The following is a 17,652-nucleotide window of genomic DNA, read 5'->3' as shown; positions in this document are numbered from 1 at the left end:
CTTACTTTATCAAGGCGTATCCTTGAAACGAATGAAATATACAACCATTACTTTTGGAACACACAGAAGCTATTGCATATGATTTTGTCCAGAAGATTTTTGCAATCATGCCCTAGATGGATGATTCTTGCATCTCAAACCTCTCTCATGGCCGAATTCTGGCTCTTATTGTTCTTCTTATGGGGTAAATCCATAGTTTGTAATCGGTTTGAATCTGCTGTTTTTCTACAACATATTACTTACTTTTATATCGTCACCATCAAATGACCACTTATCTGCAATTTACTGGATCCTAAGTTTATCTGTCAAAAGTGTTACGAAACTGATGATGGGTGCAATTCCAAATTTGTATGATCTCTTAAGTCCAACATCTCTGTTATGTTTAGAAAAGAAAGATACTACAAGTTTCAAAATAAAAGTTTGCGAAGTTCTAACATTTAGATCAATCAAGATGAATTAAATATTCGTCTCTTTCACAGTTGCGTCGATATCTATTGGGGAAGGGGGGGGGGCCTTGTGACATTTAAATTTTGTGGTTCAAAATTTTGCATATATTTACCTGGAGGAAGCTGAAAAGCCCATAAACTTGGTATTTTTTTTTTTTTTTTTTCGAGGTGTCATCTAGGCATATTTTATAGTAATGACCCCCCCCCCCCCAAAAAAAAAGAAACGGAACAAATATTTCCTGGGAGTCAACTTTATCCCCTAGCCACGAAGCAAAAAAAGGTTATCTTACCAAAACTGATATAAAATCCCTCCCAACTTTAATGGAACTCAGCGACTATTCAGTGAGAAATACTTGCTTAGCTTAAGGCATTAGATAGCTGTTGTGTACTATTACACGATTGTTCTCAAATTTAGGTTTCTCCTTTCATTAACGTAAATTTCGTTTACTTATTTCCACTTAGTAAACTGGACAGAAGATAGTATTTATGTTAATATTAAACAATTATCTATATTGCTAATGTAGCATTAAACTACATATGTTGAAAAAACTACAACTTTTTTGGAAGAGGCAAAAATGATTTTTAAAATTTCCTTTAGTTATGGATATGAATAACAATAATAGATACGGAAATTGCTCATAAATACGTTAATGTTAACTTTTAAACAGATAATTAGACCAGGGAGGAAACCCCTTGGGATTTGTCCCAAGATGTCGAAATTTCAATCCCAAGCTTGGGAAAACTGTTGGTGAACATTATTAACAAGTATATTCACAATAAGTATATATATATACATATATATATATATATATATATATATATATATATATATATATATATATATATATATATATATATATATATATATATATATATATATATATATATATATATATATATATATATATATATATATATATATATATATATATATATATATATATATATATGTTTGTGGCTGTGTATTGTTCAATTCAATTCAATTTCAATTTATTCGAATAAAAACATAACTCAAACATCAATAACAATAAAGATCCTAGAAGATAACTTGTTAAGGACCAAGAGAAAAAAAAATTAAAGTAACACTGAAAGAGAAAAAAAAATTGAAGAATAAAACATGGCTAATTAGAGCAAATTTGTTAAAAATGAAATATTAAATTATACCATCAAGTTTTGTTACATTTTTATACAACTTGCAGAAACTTGTGGCTAGTTCAACACTGGAGGGAATTTTGTTCCATTGAATAATAGATTTGTAAATGGGAGATTGCTGGGCATCACTAGAAACGCATTTAGGAATTTTAAAGGCTCTATTGGATGAACGGAGACAATGGGCTTCCGAATTATTAATATTATAATAGGTTAGGAGTTGAGGTGGAAGATTATTGTGGAAAGCAGAGTAAGCAAGCGATAAATTTAGTTTTTGTATGATTTGATCAAGTGGAGCTATGCCAAAATCTGAATACAAATCACGAGTTGGATATAGACGGGGAAGCCGAAAAACTGCTTTAATGGCGCGGTTTTGGGCAAATTTGAGTTTTTTAATGAAGGACCGTTTTGTATTTCCCCAAACTGATCCGCAATAAGAAAGATAAGGAAAAATAAAGGAATAATAGAGGGTAACTAGGATGTCAGGAGGAAGAAAATAATTCACACTGTTAATCATAGCTACTTGTCTCAAAATTATTGCTGTTATGTAAGAAATATGATTAGAGAATGACAAGCATGAGTCAATAAATACACCAAGAAACTTGGCAACCTCCACTTTTGGGATGATGTCGGAGGAGTACCTGAGACCAAGAGCAGGTTGAATAACGTCTTTGTTGTAGGGGGTTCTGAATAACACTATTTGACTTTTTTTGCTATTAATGGTCATGTTATTCGTAAGGCACCACGCCTGGACTCTGTTCAGAAGGACTTGGGCAGAGGTTACTGCCAATGGTAGATTGGTGCCAGTGATGAAAAAGTTGCTGTCATCAGCAAATAATACAGGATACACTGACGGGCCCAGGTCTATAACAAGATCATTGATATACAGGAGAAATAAAATAGGGCCCAGAACGGAGCCTTGCGGGACACCCCTCCGAACAGGTAAGGGCTGAGAGGATACTCCACCTAGGCTCTCACTCTGTACCCTTCCAGATAGATAAGAATCAAACCAAGAGAGGGGAACACCATGAACACCGTAACTATTTAATTTACTTATTAAAATACAATGATCAAACATGTCAAAGGCCTTAGAAAAATCAAAAAATCAGCCCAATACAGTTTTTTTAAGGTCGAGTTGTGAGCGTATGAACTGTGTGGCGTCAATTGGAGCATGAGAAGTTGAGAATTTCGGCCTTAAGCCCTATTGGTGAGGATAAATCAAGGAAACGGAGTGCTGGCTGCCAAATAGAAAGGGAGAAAGACGTCTGAAGATAATTCTCTCGAGCAATTTGGATATAACAGGAAGAATTGAGATTGGACGATAATTACCTATCTGAGCTGGATCACCCTTTTTAAGAACTGGAATAACAAGGGCTGACTTTAGTAAATCAGGGAAAACTCCGTGGGCTAAAGATAGGTTTGCAATGTGCTTGATGGGCTCATAAACAAAAGGAGATATGGTCTTCAGGAGCTTATTACTTAATCCAAGACAGTCAGGAGTAAAACTATTAGGGAGAGAACCGATGATTTGAAGTACCTCATTGCTATCAGTTGGGCAAAAAAATATGGATCTAAAATTGAAGCAAGGGAATACAGCCTGTGAGGAGGAGCGGGAGTCAGTATGAGGAACATTCAAAAAATAATTATTAAATGCATCAGGTGCATGTAAAGGGTCAATTAATCTACCATTTGTGTCTTTAAGACGAATAGGTATAGACTTTGATTTTCTATTTTTGAGAGTATATCATTAATGGTGGACCAAATCTTTTTCAGGTTTCCTTTGCAATTGAGAATTTTTGTATAATAATAATTTTTCTTCGCTTCACGGATGAGTTTAGTGTATAAGTTTTTATAATGTTTATAATTAGATAGGTCAATATCACTACGGGTCTTACAGGCTAACTTATATAATTTGTTTTTACGATATGAGGAGACAATGAGGCTATGTGACATCCAGGGGCAAATAGGGATATTGTTATGATTTTATTTTGGGATTTATTTTTTTTTCAAATACTGAGATTTTGTGGAAGTGATTTTTCAGGTATTGTTAAATTTTAAATGATAGCCCGAGCGATTCACTCTGAATATAGCACTTCAGGTATACATGTTCCTCTAGCTTAGAAGAATACGCAATTTCGTTTTGATGATAATTGCAAGACCTCAGAGTTTAACTCGGCGATATATATATGTAGCCCAGAATATGATTTTTATGTTTATTATTTTTAACTTTGGCTGGTTAATTGTTGTTTGTTCGCTATCTTCTCTTTTCCATTCCGTTAGACAGTATGAAAAAAAAAATTAAATCACTAAGTTCCACATATCAGCCCTTAATAATGTACTGTCGATGAGTTATATTATATATTATTAGCACCTTCTTCAGTAATGTTTTTTACATATAAATTCCTTTTTTAATAGATGGCTACCCTAGTTTAACTTCAACGCTTTCACACTTATGGTTACGTCTGTGCTATTCGCAGACGATTGTATCTGATTTAGAAAGAAAAAAGGTCAAAGAAAATAGAAGGGGAGAAAGGAATTGGCAAGAATCGATTTTTGTTCCTCCATGACAACTTTCCTGTTAGGGAAAATTTCTAAAACCACTAGTGCAGGGCAAGGCTCGGATCAATATATTGACATTCTAGAAATCCCTTTCTTGCCAAGGGTGTTCTATCCTGAGAGAGGTGGGAGAATTATCTAGGAAATCTCGTGCGCGATAAAGGAAGATTGGTTGGAAGGTTTTTTTCTGAATAGTTCTTTATTTTCAACCAAAAGTGGGGGAACTTTCATTTGTATTGTTTTGCTCACGAACTTAAGTTCGTGATAAGATAAAGATAGTCATTGAGAATGTGCAATTGATTGAAGTTTTTTTTCTCTCCTTGTTTTGCGCAGACACATTTCTGGGATTGAATACAAGATAGGACAATTCCTTCTATGAATGGCTGAGGCTGGAAATGTAAACTGTCTGTTTTTAATTGCAGTTTCATTGTACAGGGCTACTAAATCCTGTGTCCGTCCTAATAATTTCTGAGGATTGTTTTCATTGGCCTCTCTACTGCCTTGGGTGTATGTTTCCAATTCAGCCAGTCTGACCTAAAAGCTGTATATATGGATATACAGGGCTGATGTCCATGCAACAAATCTTACAGGGCCTTGCTCTTCATTCCTCTGGAAAGTACGCAAGAGAGACCTTCGAGCTCGTACCACCATCAAAATGTCATGATTTTTACCATTTTTCCTACAATTTACAAAAGTTGTCATACAATTAATCTGTTTAATGAGTTTTTTCGAATATATAACATCCTTTCTCCCGAAACAAATTTGTGGGTACCTGCTTGTTGCTGGTATCGTGGAATATTCCGAAGAGTGCAAAAAGGTTGTGGTCTTTCGAGTTTTAGTGCACTTAATTTTCTATTTTCTCCCATTATTCCCATTATTCTATTTTATTTTCCCACTTCTGAAAGTGGGTGGAATTTCAGCTCTATTCTTTTTCTATTCTTTCCTATTTTCTCCCATTATTCCCATTATTCTGTAAACCTTTATTGTCACCACTCTGTAAACCTCTTTTTAGTTCTTTATTTGTATGCCTTTTATATTGGCAGATTTAGCGGTTTACGTAAATTCCAAAGATAGACGATAAACGTTGGTACATGGTCTTTATTAAATAACGTGAGAATACACTTAGAGAAAATAAGGTAGCACAAGAACAACTAGCTACGACGAAGGCGAAAGATGGACTCCCTTTAGAAATGAACCAAGACTATAACTTTCCTGGAACGGAAATCCAGCTATTGGTTGTTCAACCATGCCTGGGAACGGGCCCTTTCCCACGACTAGCTTTAGTCCCAAGAGCCCCCCTGGAATGCTCTCGTTGACACATAAATGCCCAAATAACTAAGAAATGAGATACCCGGAAAAGCTTCTCGAATTGATGTTAAATACTTTACAGATTCTCCCCCCTGTTTTAAGTTAAATTTCCCAAATTTGGCTTATCCCCTTCTCATTAAACCCCCAAACTTTAATTGAATTCAAAACATTCCCTTCCCAAATCATTCACTTCTCGCCTACTAATATTCTACAGCATGAACTAGTAAACAATTACGTAATACAAACACTACACAATACTTGCATAAGTAAAAACTTACATAGTATAAACGAACCACACTAACAACAGTAGTCGGAAACTGGATATTTTAACACTTCATTTTTCCTTGTATACTTTAAAATAGACTTGTTCCCCATACCAATGAATTTTGATGAGGACAAGGAAGGTTGGGATTATGTATAAACTTCGGATTAGGGCAAAAGGAATGACCGAGAAAGGCTAATTAATCCTGAAAATACCGGCGACAAATAAATGAAATTGCATAAACTTATAAATAATGGAATAGATATTTCAAACATTGCAGTTTTATTGGCCTACCATGCTGCAATGACGTCAAGATATTATTACCAATAAAATCCTCGGGGTTTTATTGCTATGGAACGCCTCGGTTTTGACCTATTTGGTTTTGCTCTAATAACTTGTGGTTCGACAAATGGCAGTACTACTGTTGATATCTCTACATAACTATTAGCGCTACGCATTAAAACCATCCCGTGAGGCATCAACCTCATCCCACTGGACCTCAAAACCAGCCCCCTTTCCACCTATTTTTTTCTCATCCCACGGGACCTCAAAACCAGCTCCCTTTTCCTGGGTAGCCAAACCGCCCTGCGAGGCATCAGTACCATCTCGCAGTGCAACAAAAAAAAACCCATCCCGTGAGGCATCAGTACCATCCCACGAGACCTCAAAACCAGCTCCCTTTTCCTGGGTAGCCAAACCGCCCTGCGAGGAATCAGTACAATCTCGCAGTGAAAAAAAAAAAAAAACATCCCGTGAGGCATCGGTACCATCCCACGGGACCTCAAAACCAGCTCCCTTTTCCTGGGTAGCCAAACCGCCCTGCGAGGCATCAATACCATCTCGCAGTGTAACAAAACCATTATCATTGAGTCCAAATTTCACCCTCGTCAGCGCAGAAAAAAAATTCATCGGAAAAAGAAGACGTGTCTCCTTACCCCACTATCTGTTTTATCTGCTCATATTACTTTGCAGCCTTGTACCCATCACCTAAACAAAAAAAAATTCTGCATTATTCTCTAACAAATACCGTTTGTAGTACGGTCTGATCCCCTCCTTAAATAAATTAAGAACAAATCTTCCAAGGACTACACCATCATCCCTGGCTTCTAAGGACACCCTACATGACCTTCCTAATTTTTGCATCCTTCTATAGAATAGATATGCCCTTTCATCCTTAAATTGAGCCACGCCTACAAACTCTGCAACCATTTTGCCTGGGGCATATGCTACAAGTAATCCACGTTTTAAACTTGACAAATTTATAATTGAGGGGAGTCAAATAAAACAAGTGGAAATATGCCATTTTCCCTCCACTGTTTTACAAAATCAAAAGCAACCTTTTTGTTATATCCAGTTTCCGCCGGATCGAGAATAGGAATAAAAACTGACATATTGATATCAAAATCTGAAAAAGCAATTACTCTAAAAATTCAAATATTTGTTTTAAACACCGTTCTTTAATTACGGACGCTAAATTTTGGGCAATAACTTCACTTCTAACAACAAGGGTCTAATAAAATTTACTGGGTTGTTTAGTCTTGCTAAATCACTGACGAAAGATAGTCCGTTCCAAATCCAATTGTAGTTGGTCTCAATTAAATCACTAGCGTCAAATGTAATCACAATTGAGAATTAATTTTCGATTATCGAATTCAAAATGTTAAATTTTGGTTGGAAACTGTCAAATGTAGATCACACGTCGACTGTATAAAATCAGGTAAAAAAAAACACCAAACGTAGAATGGCTAAGCGAAGGTGGAAATCAACCGGAGACTCTCAGTTGTAGAAATTGGAATTAGTAGGTAGAAGCTATCGCGAGGAAATCCATATTAGGCATTGTGTAACAGCCTATTTCAAAATGTTCATTTAAACGAAAGTGTTTTTTTAAGAAGGTGCTTTGAATAGAAGAAAGTTCAATAGCTCGTAGCGTTTCGATGTCTTTTTAATCAGTCTTTTGCAGTATTTGTGGCTCAATATCACAAGCAATTTTGGTAGCGGGCGAAATAGCTCTTCAATATGTTGTCAATATTTAGCGTAAGATGTCGTCAGTACTTATAACGGTCACTCAAATGTCACTTGGAGGTTTTCCCCTAGTGATATATGCTCCAGTAGTTTTAACCGCTTGCCACCACTCTGTAAACCTCTATTGTCACCACTCTGTAAACCTCTTTTTAGTTCTTTATTTGTATGCCTTTTATATTGGCAGATGTAGCGGTTTACGTAAATTCCAAAGATAGACGATAAACGTTGGTACATAATCTTTATTAAATAACGTGAGAATACACATAGAGAAAATAAGGTAGCACAAGAAAAACTAGCTACGACAAATGCAAAAGATGGACTGCCTTTAGATATGAACCAAGATTATAACTTTTCAGGAATGGAAGTTCCAGCTATTGGTTGTTGAGCCATGCCTGGGTACGGGCCCTTTCCCACGACTAGCTTTAGTCCCAAGAGCCCCCCTGGAATGCTCTCGTTGACACATAAATGCCCAAATAACTAAGAAATGAGATACCCGGAAAAGCTTCTCGAATTGATGTTAAATACTTTACAATTCTATTTTATTTCTCATCTTCTGAAAGTGGGTGGAATTTCAGCTCAATGCTGAACAACTTCCAAATTGAAAAGTTGCAAGGAAAATTTTGAAGGATGGACCCTAGTTTTTCTTCATCTTCTCAGTAACCGGAACAATTTTAGATTTAGATCTAATGCACAATTTTTTTGGCTATTCTGTTTTAAAAAGCTATTGGATTTATTGAATTGTTAGCCTTTACGTATATGATGGTTATTAGAAATCGATAGTGTAATAATATTTGATTATATTTTTCAGAGCTTGATTGGTAGCAACGAACATTCATGGGGCTGGGATCTCGGACGAAATAAACTATTTCATGATAATAGAAACAATAATGGTGGTGTTACATATCCAGCATCGCTAAAAAATGACGAAACATTTGTCGTACCAGATAAATTCCTAGGTAAGAAGTTATTTACCGCCAAGGCCGTATCCAGGAGGAGGGGGGCTAACCCCCCTTGGAATGTTTTTCCAACTCATAAAAACGTAATAAAATACACGTAAATAAATTTTCGATGCGTTTAAAAAAAAATTGTAAGAAAAAACAAAACAAATTCTCTCCCTCCGAACAAAAATCCTAGATACAGCCCTGTCTACCTAATTATTTTTTCTCCTCTACCTCCTCCCTATTTCCTCTCTGGTTTCGAGTTACATATATTCTCTAGGTCAGATTTAATGCTGAATCTTTTTCTTCTATTAATTGAAGTTTCTTCAATTAGCTAAGTTCAAAAAGGAGTAAACTCAGCGTAGTTTCTTTTCCAATTAATTTGTTGTGTCAGACTCATTTGACCTTCACTGTTACGAATTCAAGGAAAAAGGAATATCTGAACTGTTTTGACCTCATTGCCTCGATAATTCAAATTGACTTTGGTATAAGCCTAGAATTGGAGCTGCTGAAATGGAAATATGTTAAGAATACAATTTTTACTTCATAATATGCAGAACAATTCTAGTTACCACATTTTGACGGTGATTTCACCATATTTTACCCCCAACCTCCCATTGTGCAAATATATAGACCAAATTAAATATTTTCCCGTTTTTTCCGTTTCTTGATTTCGTCAACGTTAATTCAGTTTATGGCTACACGGATGGAATTTTGGCTATGTATTTGCACATTGGGGGGGGGGAGTATAGCGGAGTTACCGTCAAAATGTGCTAATATAATTTGACTTCGGCTAGTTGCCTTTCAAGGAACAAAATAAAAAGCTCTAGAAGAACAGAAAAAAAGGTAGAGAACATCAAATAGTAATTAGGAAGACCTTCCCAATTAGGCAAATAATTAAATATCGTACAACAAATGAATGCAACTAACTTGGAGTTAGAAACAAAAATTTTTGCTAGCATTTGCAAATCCTATGTTGGCCAGTAGCAGAAATTAAATTGCACAAATGATGAGCTACCAAAACAAGGCAATTTGCAAAAAGGTAACCTGCTTGCTACGTAAATTAAGAACAGACAAATATGATCGAAACATATAGACTTTTGTATGTTTTCACTGTCTAATAAATGGACTTATCCCCATTTGTACGTTTATTTGCTCATCATAGAAAGGCAGTGTGGTCTTTGAAAAAAATACATAATTTGAGGTATTAAGTCAAAAATACGTAAATTAAGATTTTAACAATAAGATGTAAACAAGTCCGATTTTTTTCAGAATTCCAGTTTTGTCTATCTTTTCATTTATTTGTCTAGGCCTATTGTTTTTTCGTAAATTGTTGCTTTGACTTGTTGGCTGTTTTTGCAACGCTATTCAATTATCCATAATACTTTTTGATTTTGAGGGAAATAAATAACTATTAATGTAACTATAAGAATAATTTACGATCAATATTTTTTTATATCAATGTCCAGTTAAACTTAATTAGATAATTGGCAATTTCACTAAAATTATTAAGACTAGCTTTGAATGATAATCATCATTAAGGTTCGCTTGAAACTCATCCTAAATATTTTATTCGCCTAGCATACTTAACTGCCCGATGAAATGAGTTACCGGTTTTAAAAGAAGCATATCTGGGTTTGTGAAAAGAACAACTAAGATCTTGGCTTTTGGACAAGGCCATATTCATAATTTTTTGTTGGGGGGGGCGGGGGGTACAAATAAATACTTTACAAAACACAACAAAAAATGTTGTATCTATTTTTGTTACTTTGTTACAAGTCAGACAGAAAGTTTGTGGGTTCAAACTGTTCTCTCTGTTTGTAAAATAGTGTTATCTTCATACTGCAATGATAAAACACTTGAAATCCGAATGGCTGCTGTAATAATATATAATGATAAACCATAGAATAATCGTTTATATCATGGTTTATCTCCCTTTTTATGGTCATGACACCCCCTCCCGTAAAAAGTGGGTTTGGGAAAAACGTCAGTCACTTCACGACCCTTCTGGCAGTAGCTTTGAGCCTAATTGTCTGTTTTGTCAGGAAAACCTAATTATTTTATTATTTGTTTATTTAATACGTATATATTCCTTCTAAGTTTTATTTTTATATTTTTGTATACATTTGATTGAACTCTGTTAACTAATGAATAAAATATCTTTCGTATGGAAGCGCAATTCATTTTCTTTTTGGCCCACTTTTGACGCTTCTGATCATTGCGACCCATATGCCTAAGGTCAATTATTTACATTAATGTAAACCGGAAGGAATAAAGGTCTGTTGACTTTTCTCTTTTTGAAAAAGGTTGGACTTCTTGAAACGAAAAAAAAAGGTAATGATTTTAAAATTTCAAGAGTTTTTTTTTAGAGTTGGTCTCAGTTAACCAACCATAAGAAGGTGGTTAACAAGTTTAAGCATTTAACTAGTCAATAAAGTGATAAAAATCAGCGACAAAAAAGGCCAGAAGTACTCTACTGACAAGAAATAACCGAAAATCCACACTACTACTTCCAAACCTGAACTGAAACCGCAGCGTTTCAAGATAAGGACCCAAAGCCTAATCTCAAAGGCTTTTTATGTTCGGAAATTATTGTAGCTTGGCAACCCGGTCTATTATTATGAAAACTAGTCACACCCTGCCCGGTTTTTAGATACACTAGTTAAACTATCAGAGAATTGGGACAATAACCATAATTATTATGCCCTCGGAAAAAATAATGTCAAAAACTTTTTTTTTTTTTTTTAAACCTGGATTTTCGAATTTATCCTGGTATTCCACGGATGAGACGATATAGTAGTTTTAAGAGTCAAGATTTCTTTTGTTGTAATAAAAGAAGTATTTTTTTTTTTTTGAGGGGGGGCGGGTGTTAATAATAAGTCTTTGTGATTCTTCCATATATATATATATATATATATATATATATATATATATATATATATATATATATATATATATATATATATATATATATATATATAGCAGTATAATATGTAATATATTGCAGGTTTATTAAAATAAAGAAATTATAGTATTCAAGGTTAAACGAAAATATCGTTTTATATGTTCGCTGCAAACTAAAAAAAAAGTAGCCTTATGAGTTCACTCATTTTCAAGCCAAAGTTTTTGTATTGTCTGAACAACTGCACGTCTTTTAACCTGGAACCGGAACTACCTAATCTGTATGTTTCCAAAATTCATGAAAGAAATGTATTTGCACATTTTGTCTGTCAGGTTCCTCATAAGCAATGCCTCAAGCAAGTCAGTTTCAGATATCTAGTAATAAAAATAAATATGGTAGTAAAATGGTATAGCCAAAACTATTGCTTGGTCATTACCATCAAGAGATGAGTTCCACGCATGACTTGAATCAACGGACTGGTTTCATGCATTACTTTGCACTTGACATTGCGGTTGGGTTGAAAGCCTTGACTCTTCTGTTTTTTGTTTTTTTTTGGGCTGACACAAAAAAAAAGTTTGTTTGCTAGCATTGTGAAAACGTGTTCTTTAAGTACTGAATTTCGTAAGACATGCTTTATTTTGATTATACTTTGACTCATTAACCGAAAAAAGATGGTTTGACTATTGCTTTCGGCGTTTACTGTCGGATGGGACCAAATTTGAGTTCGGCAGTATTAAGGATATTCCCGTTATTTGTTTGGCGTTGGGTTTTTATGAAGTTACTTTAAGATGCTATAAGATAATATACTTCGAGTTGGAACATATTTTTCTGTCATTTTCTTATTAGATACCAATCAGGGAATGATACATTCGAAGCGCACCTCTTTGGGCAAAAAAAAAAGAATCTCGATTTTACTCATTTTAAATGTTCTTTTCATCAAGATTTGACATGGGATTTTTCTTACCCCCTCCCCCCTCTTGGTTATTTCTGTTGCGAGTATGGTTTGGGGTTCTTGTGAAATTAATTTTAAGTGAGTATTACCCTGATACTTTTAGTTGGAAAATATTTTCTTTTCATTTTATCATATATCAACGAAGGAATGAGACCTTTTGGAAGTTTCCAAGCCGCCAAGATGCACCAAGCCGCCTGAGGTCAACACAGCTGTGCACGCCCCCCCCCCTTCATCCCGATCTATGTAAAGTTTTTACACCCTCCCATGATGTTCCTATATCTATATTGGTATATATACAAAGAATATAGATATACTCCCTGTTTTTTCTCCCTATTGATTAAGAGGATGAATTATGAAAAAAGGAAGTATATATGCAGTAACATGCCTAAATGTAAAACACCTGCGTAAGGAGACTACCATCTAGACCTATGTCTAGATGGGGCTGGAAATCCTGTCGGCTGTGCTGTAAGAATGTATGTACAACACCAATCTAATTCTATATTTCTTAGATTCTATATCATTTAATTACATATTCTTGTTTTGAGGGTAATTAATTCTCGTAATACGAGGGTCTTGATTTATAGGCTCCCTTTAATTTTCTTCATTTTATTGTGTTGTTTTCTTTACATTACTAGTGTATGTTTGTTACGTGGCTATGTCTAGCTAAAGAACATTTTTGATATTTTATTTAATGTGAAGCTTTTATTTTCAGTTGTACTTGATATGGATGAAGGTACCATGTCTTTTGTTGTGGATGGTCAATATTTAGGGGTGGCTTTTCGTGGTCTCAAAGGGAAGAAGTTGTATCCAGTCGTCTCCGCTGTTTGGGGACACTGTGAAATCACTATGCGATATATTGGAGGCCTCGATCGTAAGCTTGTTCAGTTTTTCTTCTTTAGATTTTTTTTTCTTCCAGCAAACCAATTTCTCGTAAATTGAAATTTCAGAGATTAAAATGCAATTTTCTCTTGATTAAAACGCAATGAATCTTGCAAATGCAAAGAATATTGTTCTGAAGGTACTTAAACAGTACTTTTATGTTAATAGGCCTGTAAAGGTTCGTATATGAAGCTAATTTGTGTAAGATAGAAGGCTGTTCTAAATGTCGAAAAGGTTTCTATATTATTTTCTTGTTTAATTGTGCATTCTGTTTTTCTTTTTTCATCTGATGTTTAACATTTTATTTTTTCTACTTCCACGAATGAAATTTTTACGAGTAGAATCTTGTTCTATACTGAGGCCATCGATTTGAGAATATGGATTACACTGGATTATTAATAAACACCAAATTTTTTGCGATTAGATCGTCAATGAAAATCCAAATTTTTAAATTGAAATGCTATTTTTTGTAATCCAATCGGTAATGAAAAACCTCCTCTAGACAGGCAAAAAAGTACCCATCCTGTTCGGTACTTGTAAATCAGCCGGAACCCACGCCATATACTGTATACGGAAGATACTTAAGAAACTAGTCAAACGGGTTCTTTCAATAGGGTTTAGGTTTTTTTTTGGGTTTAGGGGGGAAAAGGTACCTAGGTTAGGTTACGTATTTAATATATGCTATGCTTTGCCCCACCCCCCTAGTGTGCAAATATATAGCCAAAATTTGTGTCTAAACTATAATATTTTCATCATATTTTGTTTTATTTCATTAGCAGGACTAGTTTGACTAGTTTCTTAAGCATCTTCCATATACAATATATTGCACGGGTTCCGGCTAATGGACAAGTACCTCCTTTTCTATACCAAGTTGAGAGAAAATCGTTGGGACAACATAGACATGACTTAAACAAATAACAAAATTAGTTGTTCTTCCACCAGTTGAAACCATGTTGACATTTTTGGTAGTATTTTCTTTGTGAACCAGGTCAGACTAAAATCGTTTAAATGTAAAAATTAATAATGATTATTATAATTTTTATATCGGCCTCAAAACGGAAGGTCGTACCATACCTTGTACTTTTTCCAAAATAAAATTAGAAAATCTGGAATATTGTCCAATGGGTTCTTTATGCACAGATTGGACTCTCAGGTGCCTATTTACCCCAGAAGGGACAATCAGCCATGATTGGGAAAAAACATTGCAGTCTCTCGAGCTCGAACAATAACTACCATAATTGTAATTGATGTATTTCAAATTCAAGCTGCAACATTCTGCTATATTTTCTGATGATCAGACTTTTTTATTATTATTATTTCACTCTGCTACAAAGCTATGGAAACATGCAATATTTTCTTTCGTGTTTTGTTTTAGCATAATCTTTATCTCTGGATCATTTAACTATGTGTTCGTCCATCTCCGCGCTAATATACGCAGGGCTACGCTAGATTATATTATGAGGCCCCTGAGCAAATGAAGTATTCAGCAATGTAATTTATCAGTTGTATTTAAAAAACAATGAGTTTTCATATCAATAATGGGTTCCATTGGACTTCAGCCTAGTGGTTAATACTGCTGTAATTTTATACACCTGCTCAAGACTTATGAATAGGTCCAATAGCAGTGTCAGAACTCACTTTGGCTAAAAATCCTTACTTAATCTCTCTCACTCTTTACTTAGTATTTTTATTGCCTCCTTTATTCACCTTTTTCTATATTTTTAATGCTGTCTTATTTATATGCTCTTTTTTTATTTTGTTCTTTTATGTTTAGAATTATTTTGTTTGTGAGAAAAAATTTAAAATTTTCTATGAAGTTAAAAAGTGTTCCACCTTCTGACTCGTTTCTTTTTTTTTGGGGGGGGGGGGGGGATAAACTTAATTTTTGTTTCATTGAAATTAAAATAAAATGAGAAACTACCAACCAGTATAATAATAAGTTTTCTTTTATATTTGTAGCTGAACCATTACCACTGATGGACTTATGTCGTCGTGTCATTCGCCAAAATGTAGGGAAACAACGATTAGATCGTGTTCAGGAGCTGGACCTGCCTCAGGCTCTTATTTCCTACCTTCTTTATCAAGATAGACGGTAACAAGGATGTTAAACTCTTACAGAGGGCATTGATAGTGGCAGATCTCTGACGTTGCCATATTAGTGATTTGTGTTCAGTGTTGCCACATTATCCTGCAGTATTAATAAACTACAGTGATCAAGCCTTTACTATTGCTGTAAAATTGTGGCTACTGCTGTCTTGAATAGTCGGTTTTTTCTCTGACTACCACTGTGAATAAAATCTGTGTGGTCAGTGATGAATTTAGTGTATATTTAGAGATAAAATTCTAGTCCTTACCTAACTTTCAGGGGTTTTTTCTGACCCCAGTTCACTATATCGAGTGTATTTGGCGAAGAAACGTTATGAATAGGCTTAATTTCTTTGTTATTTTACATTGTGTCTTTTTCTTTTGCTTTTTTATACTTGTTCTTGGTAGTACTTAAGAATTTTCAAAGTTCGACTTCAGATTGGTATATAAACGTCATTATTCTCTATTTCAACGTGATTTTTTACTTTGTTTTGTCGATAAAAATCGTCGTTCAAGTCTTTATAGCTAGCTTGGTTGTCCAGAATCATAACACACTTAGTGTTGAATTGAAGTTTTCAGCAGCTGTAAAGTTTTCTTGTGAGGGGAGGGGTAGAAGGAACATTCTAGTTTGTGTTCTATTCTGAACCGGAAAACGAAGTGAGTCGCAGATAAAAACAACAAATTTAGACTCCCCCTGCTATGTTATCTTAGCACAAAAAATGCTTGGCAGGGGCGTCTTTCACTGTAGATGAAATGAAGCAAGAAGAACGATTTTTTTTTTTCTCTCTCTCTCTCTGTTTTTTTTTAGTGAAAGAAGTAACTGACTAGTTTTATATGAAAGGTTCTGTGTTTTGTTGCATCTGTCTTGTGTGTACTGTTTTGTGTCAGAAAAAAAGACAGTTGTAAGACTTGTATTTGGAAATTACGAAGTTCTGAAAATACCACTACTGCACCATGTTAGTATTGGCAACCTCATTTCAACCATCAAAACTATTGAAAGTACATTGAAGTACTTATAGTGAGGATTATGGTTGACTGAAAATTGTTCAACTGTTAAACCAAAAAAATCATGCAAACTCGAAATTCGGTAATAATCGGAATAAGGAACAAAGAAATTCTTGGAAAGACGATTGGAAACAATTTTAGGGAAATATACATCACTATAGACTTGCTTTAAAACAATAAACTTACTTTAAAACAAAAAACAGACGCTCTTGAATTTTTTTTTTTAAACTGAAAAATTGATAATTATAATAATTATTTTAATTTACTTGATTATTAAAATAGTTCAAAAGCCCGACTTCTAGTGATTTGTGCATATAGAAGCCTAGTGGTTTCTTGGGTCAATACAATGAATAGACCAGTCACCAATAAATAGAGTGGAATTGATGATCCTATAATTCGAAATTGTGCGAAATGTAAGTATTTTTGGGTTTTGGACGGCCTAGCTTTCTTAAATTCTTTTTATGTTGTTTTATTTAATTGTATAGGTAATAACGCAATTTTGTTGTTACGAATTAGTGTGGCGTAAGTCTTTGAAGTGATTGAATGTGTTGATAAAGTTTAAAAGAAATACAATTCATTTTTCCTTGCTTTGCTCTTAAAAAGCTTTTTTTTTTTAGTATGTCTAAGCATAGGATGAATGCAGAAGACAAACCTTTAAGCTAATTCAAGTAATCAGTAAAAATTCTTTTTTAAAGAAAGGTGTATCTGTTCTTTGATGGATCTGTTCTCTGATTGGGCAAATCGCATTTTTTTTTTTCAGTAAGATTTGCTGATGTAATTCTAATATAACTTATGCAATTGCCCTGTATCTGTTTACTTTTATATCCATTTGATAGATAATTTAGTCTTACCAAAGACTTGTCCATCATTCTATCTTCTACGTTTTTCGGCAATTATAAACGAAAATTCAATTAAAAGTGTTTTTCCCTCAGAAAGGCAAGTAAAACTCAGCTCAACTGCTCCTAATGGCAATTCATCACAGTGTCCATCTGCCTAAGGCCAACAGCTGCGCATTTGAGGATATCCAATTTTTAATGGCCAAAATTGGATTGGCAAAAGTGGAATTTTTGGTAACCTGTCACCCTTAGAACGTCACGCAACCATCCCCAATAGTCTTCTATATATGCCTTAAACACTGGGAATGGCTC

The 17,652-nt window shown here is 34.4% G+C and overlaps 1 protein-coding gene across 3 annotated transcripts in view; it reads left to right on the top strand.

Moving 5' to 3' along the window:
• LOC148949533 (protein gustavus-like) overlaps positions 1-17,091 on the top strand; it is an 87,514-nt gene extending 70,423 nt beyond the window's left edge. For all 3 annotated transcript variants that reach the window (XM_089093561.1, XM_089093559.1, XM_089093560.1), the window contains exons 5-7: positions 8,552-8,699; positions 13,248-13,406; positions 15,374-17,091. In XM_089093561.1, coding sequence (XP_088949687.1) covers positions 8,552-8,699; positions 13,248-13,406; positions 15,374-15,510 — 444 coding nt within the window. In that variant the 3' untranslated portion in view covers positions 15,511-17,091. The remainder of the gene's footprint in view (positions 1-8,551; positions 8,700-13,247; positions 13,407-15,373) is intronic.
• The last annotated feature ends 561 nt before the right edge of the window (positions 17,092-17,652 follow it).

This window comes from Artemia sp. Qi Xiang Cuo, chromosome 8 (genome assembly GCF_049724085.1).
Source record: "Artemia sp. Qi Xiang Cuo chromosome 8, ASM4972408v1, whole genome shotgun sequence".
NCBI classification, from domain to species: Eukaryota; Metazoa; Arthropoda; class Branchiopoda; order Anostraca; family Artemiidae; genus Artemia; species Artemia sp. Qi Xiang Cuo.
Note: the sequence above shows the minus strand (reverse complement) of the source record. Positions and strands in the feature narration are given on the sequence as shown.